General features: G+C 41.1%; 1 protein-coding gene across 1 annotated transcript in view; it reads left to right on the top strand.

Annotated features, from left to right (window-relative positions):
* Positions 1-12,197, top strand: part of IGHMBP2 (immunoglobulin mu DNA binding protein 2) — a 95,158-nt gene that overhangs the window by 20,877 nt on the left and 62,084 nt on the right. Inside the window, exons 5-6 of the mRNA XM_044425810.1 lie at positions 2,228-2,391; positions 3,821-4,021. Of these exons, the coding sequence (XP_044281745.1) occupies positions 2,228-2,391; positions 3,821-4,021 (365 nt within the window). The remainder of the gene's footprint in view (positions 1-2,227; positions 2,392-3,820; positions 4,022-12,197) is intronic.

Below are 12,197 nucleotides of genomic sequence, written 5' to 3'. Positions count from 1 at the left end.
AAAGTGATTTTAAATATTGATTTCCTCCAGACCATGGAGACCAACGTTCTTCTGAAGCACTCTGATTTCAAACACGCAGAGGAATAAAGGAATAAATACCATAGCTGTAACCTTTACATCCAAAAGGGTAAAGTGGGAATGAGGACGATGTGAAACACATGCTTACTTATCCAAAGGTGAAGGCGAAGTGAGCAGTGAAGCATCTCTGGATGTGTCCTCATTCTGTTCTACACAAATGTACCTTTCCTCTCCAGGGACTAGTGTTAGAAAAATTGCTTCTGAAAAATCTGAAGTGGAAGCTAGCTGTGCGTGATGCTGATTGGCAGCCTGTCCACCCCCATGTTTCAAAAAATCTTTGCACTTTTCCCCCAAAGCAGTTTGCACTTAGAGAACTTTTGAAGGAAAAGTGGATGGTGGTGAATGAGTGAAGGGATATTCATGTAATGTTTAAAAGTAATTTTTAAAAATGTGCTCAGGTAACTCGAAGAATGGGGGCAGGAGCAAGCCAGCATCCTGCTTCCTGGTATGCATATCTGTTGACTCAGTTTCAAAACTGGTCACACTCCTTGGCTAAAAGAAGTCCTGTCAGTCCTCTCATTTTATGTTACATTTTCCATCTTCACCACAGGTGAACTTGGCTGTTGCTTGGAATTTTGCAAAATCCTTCTACTTTGCAGTGATGCAAGTACTAGCTCTATGTAGTTCCTGCTTTATTTGCCTACTGAAGACAAATAAAGGGCCCAATGCTAAAAGCATTGATGCACAAGGTGAAGAATATGCTTTAGGATATTTATGGTTTATTTATTTCATGCTACATCTATGGCACTCCATAATCCAAGCTTTCTCTGGAAGGCTTACAAATGCTGAACCAGCATATAAATATAATCAATAAAACAAGTAGCAACAATAAAATTAGTAATTTGTTAAAACATCTTATGTATATGTACATTAATTGGGGCTAAATTGTATTGAATACAGCATTTACACAAGAGTAAGCAGTACAGAGTATTACATGGGTAACAGCAAAACAAACACAATGGAAGCAAAAATTAGCCATCTCGAGAATTGGTTGACATTTTTATTATTTTTTAAGTCAAGTAAATATTAACACTGTAAATGTTTCAACATGGTTTTGGGCAAAAGTTTTGCATACTGAAGAAAAGATGATACATATGCTATAATGAAATTTTAAAATGCTATAATATAAATATTAAAGCAATGTCAATATCAATTCTTAATTTTGTTCATCCTCACTGTTGACTTGGTCACTAGTAGTATTCCAGTTTTCCAGATGAACAAAATGATGCTGATAGATTGTGATTTGCTAAAGGAGGCTAGGAAAGTTTCTCACTGAAGTGGACTTTTTACTTCAGTACTCCCAGTTCCAAGCTCCAAGAGTTCTCTCCACTTGGGGCATGTGGAGTGTAGGAACGAAATGGAATGGAAAGAAAAATCCTCTCTCACTCCCAAAGCTCTGCTGGCACATGCTGTCAGATTGTGGAAAGCAGATTGTGGGGACATGCACTGGAGCTTTTCAGACTGGCCCTTCTTACAGAGCAGCCTCTGATGGGGCCCTGGCCATAGAATTACACATAAAGCTTTCCATGGGTGTGAAGGGGGGCCTCCAGGGCAGATATGACTCCCCCTCTTCTGGAGTTCCTGTCTGCTGGCAGAAGGGTCCCTTAAGGCATTTTCCCATTTCCAAAGGTTTAGGACTATTATGCCAGCCATCTTTGGCATGGTGTTTCTTGATCTGATCTTTTAGAATATGAACAATATGTGCCTCTACAGGGATGTTTGGCTTACTAGCAAAGGAGTGCCCTCCCTCTCTCCCTCCGTGCATGCATGCGTGTGTGTGATGAACTTTCTAAGTAAAGAACATGGTGGAACTTGTCTAAAGGTACTGCCTCCTTAAAATACAGTGTGGTCAAGCTCATTGATTGTCTGTTCAAATACAGATTCAGATAATAATACAGAGTGTCTGAATACTGAGACTTTTTGCAGCTAAGCACTGAAAGCCAGGGGATCCACACTGGGGATCCTGATTCTTCTGAGTATGAACAAGGATGTTTCCTTTTGTTGCAAAGGTTATATTCTTACTATCCAGTCTGGTCTGCTTCCAAAGGGAGCTGCTTTATTTGTTTTGCTGTGCTTTCTTTCTTTCTTCTGCAAATGTTCTTTGGGGGACTGAGAACTGAACAAATGTTCCTCCTGATGCTTCTTGCAGAGCTGTTGAAGTTCTACAATGAATCACTGGATGCCTCACAGAGGGAGGCTGTTTGCTTTGCACTGGCTCAGAAAGATGTTGCTATAATCCATGGGCCGCCGGGAACTGGAAAGACAACGACAGTGGTAGAAATCATACTCCAAACTGTGCAGCAAGACTTGAAAGTGAGTGAGTGCATACCAATTCCAAGGTCTTGTGACACCAGGCTGGAGCAATAGCCTGTTCAACGGAAAACCTTTTTCCAGCCTTCTTCCATAGTTGCAGCATGGAAGTGAGGGGATCTGTGTGTGTTTGTGTGCATGTGCATATATATGAATTGGTCTCTGTAGGTATGTTTGTGTGGGTGCATATCAGTGCATGCATATGCCTGTGTCTTGTGTGAATGAGAGAGTGCGTGGTGGAGAGTGCATTTTGAGCTTTGATCCCACCCACGTTTCCTCATCTACCTTTTGCACCTCTACTATGCAGCCCCCATAAATGAATGCTGCCTTCAGTCCAAAAGAAGTTCTCCATCCCTAATTTAACTGGTGATACAAGGGACTGAATATTGGCTTGCACGTGTATGAAAAATGTGCTGTACTGGTAAGGTCTGTGCTTTGTGCTGAGGAAATCCTTGATTAGAAGTCTGTAGGGACAAGCAGTCTTACTCTGTAATTGCATTGCAGCCATGCTGCAAGTCACTGCAATTTCTTTACCAACCCAAACACCATAGGAATTGGGTTACGAAGGTGAGGGCATATCAGTGTATGAACTCACTTACAGCACAGTATATGTTACCATCTTCAATCTATTTGTCCCCCTTGGCTGTCCTGGAAAGTGGGTTATTCTCTTGCTCCCACACATATTGATTGGAAATGGCTCAGGATGGATTGTGAGACTTGTAGAAGATTAGATGGGATGGTCTGGGGCAGAATTGGTATTTGAACCCATATTTCAAGACTAATGAAGCAACTTAATCATTCAGCAAAGACTCTGTTCTCCCTACTAATTTTGAATGTTGTATTCTGCAAGAAGCAAAACTGAAGTTTTCTGAAGTAAACAACCCATGAGAAATCCATTCCAGAATAGTCAGTAGTTCTAGGAATCTTTATAGTTAGTGCGGTTGTAGGGTTGAGGCCCTGATCCTGAGACTCTGCAGCCCAGCTTGGGAACTAAAGGGTGGTCCCAGCATATTGGGGTGGAACCTGGGGAGGGACAGAATTTAGCAGCAGCTGGCAACTCTGGGGAGGTGTTTGGCTATGCTTTTTTACCTCAGGGTGGGTCCTGAAGAACAGAGCTGGCTAAATGCATAGCAGAGATTCTTCCTTGAGCAGAAAATAGTCTTCTCCATTGATTCTGGCATCTTCCCCTAGGAATCCAGTGGTGGTGGTGCAAGTGCAGGTCAGACCCCGAGACCAGGGTTCTAACTCTGGAATGAATTTGAAACAAGTCTTAAAAGCTGCTCTACCACTGGCCACTAGAAACAGACCTTCTTTCTCCTTCTCCTTACTTTGATACAGCGGCCGTCTCCTCAGAGTTCTAAGATTTTACAAATCTTTTGGCAGCTTAGCAAAATGAATTAGCATTTTTTACAATAATGTGTTTCTCTCCAAGGTCCTGTGCTGCGCTCCGTCCAACATTGCAGTTGACAATTTAGTAGAGCGACTTGCTGGCCATCAGGTGCAGATCCTGCGGCTTGGCCACTCAGCTCGCCTTTTGGAGTCAATACAGCACCATTCACTTGATGCAGTCTTGGCACGTGGGGATAATGCCCAGATTGTAGCAGATATTAGGAAGGACATTGATCAAGCATTTGTAAGTTTTGTTTTCCATTTTCCATTATCTTTTTGAAGTAACTGTTATATAGGAAATATTACTGGTATGTCTGGATTAGAGGTCATTTTGTTTCCATGTTTGTTTTGAGGGATACCATATTTTTCCATCTATAAGATGCCCCCATGTATAGGACCCCCCTCCCACTTTTTCTATCCATCGCCAGGGAGCAAACTGCTGCTGCGTGCGCTGCCCCCCTGTGCTCGCCAGTCTCCCCCCCACCAAGTGTGCCTGCGGCCCCCTGTATATAAGACGCATCTTTATTTTTAAGTAAATGTTTTTAAGAAAAAGTAGCATCTTATACACAGAAAAATACGGTAGTTTTCCTGTGTGTCTGTGTTCTGGTTAATTTTGTTAAAATTTGTTTTGTTAATTAAGTTAATTTTGACTTTGTGTTTGTTTTTTTCGGGCTGAGTTTCCCTCAATATTGTCTGTTTTCCTTCTGTGAAATAGGTGTTTTGTTGTGCTTTGTGCAGGTAAATATGTGGTTTGGCATTTGGAGGTTGGGTCCAGTCTCTGCCTTGTAATTCCTTTCCTGAGAAAGGTACTTCTACTGTGTGGCTAAGCAGGCTCGATGTCAACCATTTTGAGATGTGGCAGACTCCAAAACAGCTGCCTTGTGGTGCCAGTGCACAAGCTGTAAAAGATTAGAGATCCCAGTATAGGAAGATAGGAATCTGCTTTACATTGAGTCTTGACAGTCCCCTGAATGGGATGGTGTAACTTAGCATCTTGCTCCGTCCAACTCTACTAGTCTATGATTCTGTGAGCCAGACCACTGGTCCATCTAGCCCATTATTGCCAACACTGACTGGCAGCAGTTCTCTATGGCTTCATGCAAGCTTCTTTTCTGGGATATGATGTTACCATGATTCTGTGACACAGCTGTAATGGTGGAGAAGCTTGGCATTGCTCTGTCTGCTTCCCTGGTCTCCCTGGTCTTTTTCCAACTCTGGTATATTGCCACCACAGTATCAGTGTCTGGGGAACCATGAGCAAAAATGTCTCATTTGCATAGTTCTTATTAAAGGGTATGGAAGTTGCGGAACTTAGAGAGGCGTTTTTGTGTCTTGAAGCCAAAGCTCAAGAAAATAAAAAATCCATCAGAGTTTTGCTCCCTGAGTTTTGACTCAGGTTTTTTTGCATTTCATAGTGTGAATTAAACCTTACTTATTGTTCAGCATGATCATATGCATGTTTATTGAGAAGTCCAACTAGTTTAGTGGTGTTTACTTGCAGGAAGGTGTGTATAAGAATTGCAGCCTTAGATCCCTTAAATCCTAGCCCATGTCAATGCAGCAGCTCCTCTCCCCCAGTGCTACCATTGAGCTTTCCATGCCATTTTCCTACAACTGCATTGTGTGGAGGCCTTGCCGTCATTGCTTACCTGGAAGTATCCCCTTCCTATCTGGCCTCTCAGGTAACCCCATGGCAACAGTCCCTATTGATACCTTATCTCAGGGACCTGCACAACAAAGTGCTGCTCCCTCTATATTCTTTCATCACTGTTTATTTGGTCCATCTGCGTGGTAAAAAAAAGAAGCTTTGCAATCACTTGATGTTTATAAAGTGAGCTGCTCATTTAGTTCTATGTTCCCTTAACTTTCCTAAATATCTCAGGAGCCAAATAACCCAAGAGGAATTTATAGCCTGTCTGCTTATGATCTGTGAAAATGGCTGAGTCCTAATTATTGGTGGTTTCATTGAACTGAATGAAGGCCACTTCACACCCATCACAGAAACAACTCTGGATGGGCCACCATGCTGGCATTGCATTAAAAAACTGCAATGTACCTGTATAATACATGTGTTCTTGAACAACTGTTTCTCTGTCTATACTGTGACCCTACACTTATATTAAATGAAATCTTAGGTGACTATCTAGTCATAACAATAGTAATATGCGAAACAGTCTTAAAACTTAAGGCCTTGCTCAGTTCTTGGTGCTAAATTACTTGTCAGTATGCATGATTGCTGTACTCAGTGGAACAGCTCAGGGCTAAGGAGAGATCAGAAAGCATCAGCTCATCTTTATTGAAGCCTAATGTGGTCAGCAGAAGCATCAGTGCCCTTTTCCTCCTGTCTTTCCTCATACAATTTGCTTCTACAGTGGCTTCTACAGGTCAAGGCTGAGTCATTGAGTTGAACAGAGTAAACAAGAGGTCTGTTTTCATGAAAACCCCATTGAAATGGCGGGGGGGGGATCTCTGATTAATTATTTCTATTTTCTTCATTCTACCTAATCCCCTGAAATAGAAACTACAGTATTTTAAGTTGTATGAATATTAAATTACATGGACAGCATTATAACTTAAAACCAATGGAAGAAAATTCATTGTAAATGAATTTGGTACATGCACCACCCATCCTTTGCTTGCCTCGCAAAATCTATAAAGCAGAATATTAAGAGTTCCCTGTCATACTCTTTATTTAATTACCTGTCTTAAACTGAATTTAAAATGTGGCACTAATTTAATTGGGATAATATATTTTAATACAAATTATTACATTTCTTTTCAGTATATTGTACTAGATGGCATTATGATTTCATTAGATGTGCTGTCCCAGGAAGTTGTCCTCTGTCACACAGTCATGCCTGACAATAGGTGCCAGGTCAAGGCACACAGCACGTCCTTCTGTTCACTACTGAGCCACTTGAATTTCTGGGGAAAAGTGCATGCATCGTATGTGCTTACTGAAACTTTGCTTCTTTAGCATCTCCAACAGCATTTTACTATATCATTTTGTGCAACATTCCTACTTTGAAGTGCTTTGCAGTCGTCACAAAATGCATACAGTGGCAGCATTTTCCCACTTAGAGAGGCAAGCAGTGGCAGGGAGGCAGTGATTTCCCCAAAGCCACATTGGATCATGAATCGTGTTCTTCCCTGACTGATGGATGCCTTCCTCTCCAGTGGCCGTCTTGACTTTCATTTGACAGTAAATAAACTTTCTCAGTAATAACTTCGAAATCTGTTTCCCCTAACTTAAGGATGGGGAACCTCAGGCCCAAGGGCCGAACCCTTCTGAGCTCCTATTCCATCCTTTCAGGCCATGCCTGTTGTCCTGGCCTAACCCCCTTTCTCCCTCCTATTTACTTACTTATAATTCTTCACCACCCATCAGCCCACAGGCTCCCTGGGTAGTTTACAAAATCAGAAGCAACCCAATTAATATAAAACGTATACAAAAGACACACATAATAAACATGCAACATAATAAATACCTTAATGCAATAAAGTATAATGCCAAATCCTGCCATCACCATTGCAGCTAAATTTCATTCAGAGTTACAGTAAATATGGTAAAAATGAGGATAAAAATCTAACTGTTAAAATATTGGGTAAATAAAAAGGTTTTCACCTGGCGCTGAAAGGAACAGAGAGGAGATGCCAGGTGCACTTCTTCAGGGAGCTGATTCCACAAATGGGATGCCACAAGCAAGAATGCTTTTCCCCTAGTAGCCACCTTCCTTGCTTTCTTTGGAAGGTGCTTCTCTCAGGGCTTGGGCAGGCACATATGGAAGCAGGCATTCCTTCAGATAACCAAACCATTTAGGACCTTAAATGTTAATGTTAGTACCTTGAATCAGGTATGGACTTCAGTCGATAGCCAGTGTAATTGATTGGATTGGTGTGATGTGTTCATGTCAGCCAAACCCTGTTAGCAGTCACTCTCTCCTATTCTGAAGTCTCCAGACTGTTTTCAAAGGCAGTCCCATGTTGACTGCATTAGAGTAGTCCAAATGATTGGTTACCAGAGCATGGATCACTGTTGCTAGGCTCTGCCTGTCCAGATAAGATCATAGCTGGTAAATCAGCCTAAGCTGATAAAAGGTGTTCCTAGTCACTTAGTCCACCTGTGATCAGTGACTAGGATAATCCAGGATCTAGGAGCACCCCAAGTATACAAACCTTTTCCTTTAGGGGAAGTGTAACCCCATCCAGGACAGGTTGAATATTTCCCCACTGGACAGATGAACCACCTACCAACAGTTTTTCTGTCTACCAATCATTTGGTGATATCCCTGAATTTGTTGAAATGCCTTTCCTAAAGTATGTATGGTTTTTTATTTTTGCATTTAGGTTCTATTACATTTTGCATTTGTTCCTGTGTACCTCTAAAATGCAGCCCCCAAGAGCCTTTCCAAACCTAAATTCAGTCCTCACTGAAATAACTTTCCCATCCCTACCCTAAATCCTGGTCCTCAGCTTACTTGGATGCAAGGCCAATTCAGAATGAGGACGCAGGGCAATGGATCCAGGGCTTTGGGTTTCTAAGAAAAAGCAAAAATGGATCATGAAGTCTCTCCACACTTTCTCTAAGCATTCTGATATAGAATTTTGGAAGAAGCAGTAAATAAGATACTTAACTATAGAATATTTATTTATTTAAAACATTTCTATGCCTCCCCCATTGCAACAAAGCCTCAGGGCGGCTTACAGTAAGAACCAGATTATACAATAAAAATATTAAAACCCGGTGCATCTCGGCGTAAATTTTTTTTTAATCCTACAAATAACCAATAAATTAACACTTAAAATAAGTTTTAAATAAAAAGGTCTTAGCCTGGCACCGAAAAACAAATAACGACGGCGCCAGGCGGACCTCTCTGGGGAGCGCATTCCATAGATGGGGCGCCACCGCAGAGAAAGCCCTCCTCCGGGTACTCACCCTCCTAATATCATTCCCAGAGGGTTCCCGGAGAAGGGCATCTGTTGCTGATCTCACGGGGCAGGAGGGCATATATGGATGCAAGCGTTCCTTTAGATACCCAGGACTCAATATATTGAAAACTTGCTTATAGCCGGCCACTGAGCATACTTGGACTTTCCATATCCCTGACCCTCACTTGAGCCACTACCCTGTTTCATTGGCCTGCACAGCCAGGGTCTGAAGGGGTAGCTGTGTTTGCAGCACACTCAAAACTCAGTCTTATAGTGCCTTAACAGCAGACAGATTTATTGTGATTTATGTTGCAGTATAGATTTTTTTTTATAAGAACTCAGATTGAAGCCCTGTGGGGGCAGAAGGGGCAAACATCTACCGTTGAATTTTTAAAATACTCCTACCGATCAACCATTGATCTAATAAAGAAGACTGACTTATTTTGTACTATTAAAACTGCCACACCCACTACTCTGACAGCTGTCTGTTTTGAACAATAATTGATATTAAGGCTATAAACCATTGATTCGAGTTTAATATGATAAGAATTGAGTTTTTCTACTTGTTTTTGTGTTTTTATTTGCATGTTTGTCCTTTCCAGGGATAGAAACATTGGTTTTAATAAAATATGAGGTTCAAACAATTTTGACAGCAACGCTTTGACCAAAAAAATAATTCAGCTGCAGACCATATGTTGTACATTCTTGATGTAAGTGTAGAGGAGATCATTAATGCACACCATGTCTATTGAGAACTTGGAGGATGGCTAGATGGTGGATAGGTGGAGAAAATAAGGTGTGGTTCAAGGATTTATTGACTTGGATCTTAACTTTTCAGTTTAAGAACAGAAGGAGAATTGCATCAAGGCTTTGGCCACCATATCCAACATACAGGGAACCATTTGGATTAACAAAACTGATTTATTGTGAGGGGAGGACAGGAGAATTTATGGGAGGAGGTGACACAGGTTTTTTTCTGATCTTTCTTCCATCTTGTTTTGCTGCCCATGAACATGTTTGATCATTTGACTTCACTTATGTGGTTTTCGCCAAATCCACTAGATTATTTATCTTGTGTGCTGATTTCTTGGTGATGAAAGGTATCATATTGTATAACATGTTGACAAACCACATTAGGGCTCTTTGACAACATATATAGTGTTGCTTTGTTTATGTATATTAATTGTGTTGAAGCATAATGCATTATTTCAAAAGGCATGTACATTTAGAAAGTGTTAAAAGAAACAGTTGCTGCACTACATTTTTATTAACATTTTATAGCTTTAGAAATTAGCAAGGAGTGTTATTTGACACGTTCATGATGAAATAATATTATCACCACCTTGTTATATAAACCCTGGGGTTTGTTCACTTATTTTAAGGGTTTGTACAACTGAATTGGATATGTGCTTAGATTTAAAATGTTATTTTGTAGGGGGAGGTGGGTTATTGATTTTAGTACCAGAAAATATATAGTTCATAAATAATACATCAATTAAAATCCACATTAAATTCGTATCACTAGTCAGAATCATAACTGCAACTTTTCAGTGACTATTATACTAGCCAGTTCAAAGAGAAAAAGGCAAGAGACCACTTCCAGAAGATTCAAGAAATCAAAGAGAAATTCAAACCTTCATGAAAGACCAACAGGGAAACATTCTGTTTAACCAGGAGAAAATAAAGAGGAGGTAGAAAAAATATGTGGGACTACTATATGGAAGAGATAAAAGGATGACAGATGGCTTCCAAGAAAAATCCTATGAGAAAGAACCTGCAATAATAGTGAAGTAAAAGCTGTCCCAAAAGCTCTTGGAAGGAACAAAGCAGCCAGAGCAGATAGCATACCAATAAAACCTTTCCAAGCTACAGAGACTGAATTAGTCCAAATCCTAACAAGAATATGCTAACAAATATGGAAAGCAAAACAATGGCTTACAGGCTGAAAGCACTGAAACCATATTTATGGGCATATACAGTGACTCACATATAAGATGAGGTCAATATTTTGGGCTGTTTTACTGGACAGTCCAAACTATTGTTGAACATATAAGATGACCCCCAACTTTTGCTTCACTACTTCTGGTTTCAAATGTCCTCTTGACACACTGGTATCAAGGTATACCTCTAGAAAAAACATGAATATCTCTAGGAACAAGCCTCTAATATCTCTAGAGTCTTCACACCCACTGAGAGACAAAACACATTAGTAATCCCGGCTATTGCCAATCGAATAACATGGCATTCCCCAAACAGAGTGCCTAGAGATGTTTTTTCCCTAGAGATTTTGTGAGTTTTCCACTTTTGTGGGTCTCCTATGGTTTGCAGGCATCTGCTGGGAAGCTTAGAACCTATCCCCTGCAGGTACAGGGGGTCCTATTGTATGATGAACATTTTTCACCTGGCGCATAAGATGATCCCTCCCACCAGATTTTTGCCTCGCTATTTCTGGTTTCAAGGGTCATCTTATACACCAGCACACACTTGATTCTTCCAGAAAGAAGATGCTAGTGACCGCACCTATTGCGGGTGAGAAAGATGGTGGTCTTGGGCAATCGTTCTCATGGACTGCTGGCTGCATCCCAGAAGATTCTTCAAAATCAGAATGTGGAACATCTTATGGGGAGATTAGGGAGGATGGGTTAGGTCAAGATTTTGAGATGGAGGAGGTGATTATCTCAAGGCCAGGCTCTTCACTAAGCCAGGCAACTCCTGGGAATGACCAGGATGTACAGTCAGAGGGAGGAGTCTCTGAGGATGAGGAATTCTCAGATGCTGAGCAGACCCATCCCACTCTTGACCCCCTGGCAAAGTGTCAGAAGAGGCAGGAAGCCCAATTGAACAAGTAGTGTATGGAGAGAGGGTGTGCTTGCCCCTCCTGAGGGAATGGGGCCAGGCACTGTTTCTAAGGACAGTAGATAGGGTTCAGCAAACCACTTTGTGCATGCTCTGAGATCTGTTTTGTACTTGGGAGCAATAAAAATGTTTTGCAAAGAAATACGGCCTGTGACTTTTAACTGCTTGAAAGAGGCACCTTGACTCACAACACTATAGCGAGGCAACACTATAACTATAGCACCATTGAATTGATTTTTCATGCAAGCAAAATGATGCTCAAGGTGTTGCAACAAAGAATATTTCCCTCGATGGAGTGAGAAATGCCTGATGGGCAAGTTGGATTCCAAAGAGGAAGAGACACTAAGCGTATATTGCAGACATGCTGGCTACTGGAGTGTACCAAAGCATTTTCAGAAGATTGGTCTGTGCTTTATAGATTACAGCAAAACCATTGGCTGTGTTGTTCATGAGAAGCTATGGATAAGGTATGAAAGAAGTGGGTGTACCTCAGCATTTTATCATCTTGATGTATAACCTGTAGTATGGACAAGAAGCTACTGTTTGGACAGAATCTGGAGGAACAGAATGGTTTCCTGTAGACAAAGGCATCAGACAAAAGCGTATTTACCTCCCTGTCAATTCAATCTGTGTCA

This window comes from Varanus komodoensis, unplaced genomic scaffold, assembly GCF_004798865.1.
Source record: "Varanus komodoensis strain SLA01 unplaced genomic scaffold, ASM479886v1 scaffold16, whole genome shotgun sequence".
In the NCBI taxonomy this organism is placed as follows: Eukaryota; Metazoa; Chordata; class Lepidosauria; order Squamata; family Varanidae; genus Varanus; species Varanus komodoensis.
The sequence above is the reverse complement of the archived record's forward strand: the minus strand, read 5'-3'. Positions and strand labels throughout refer to the sequence as shown.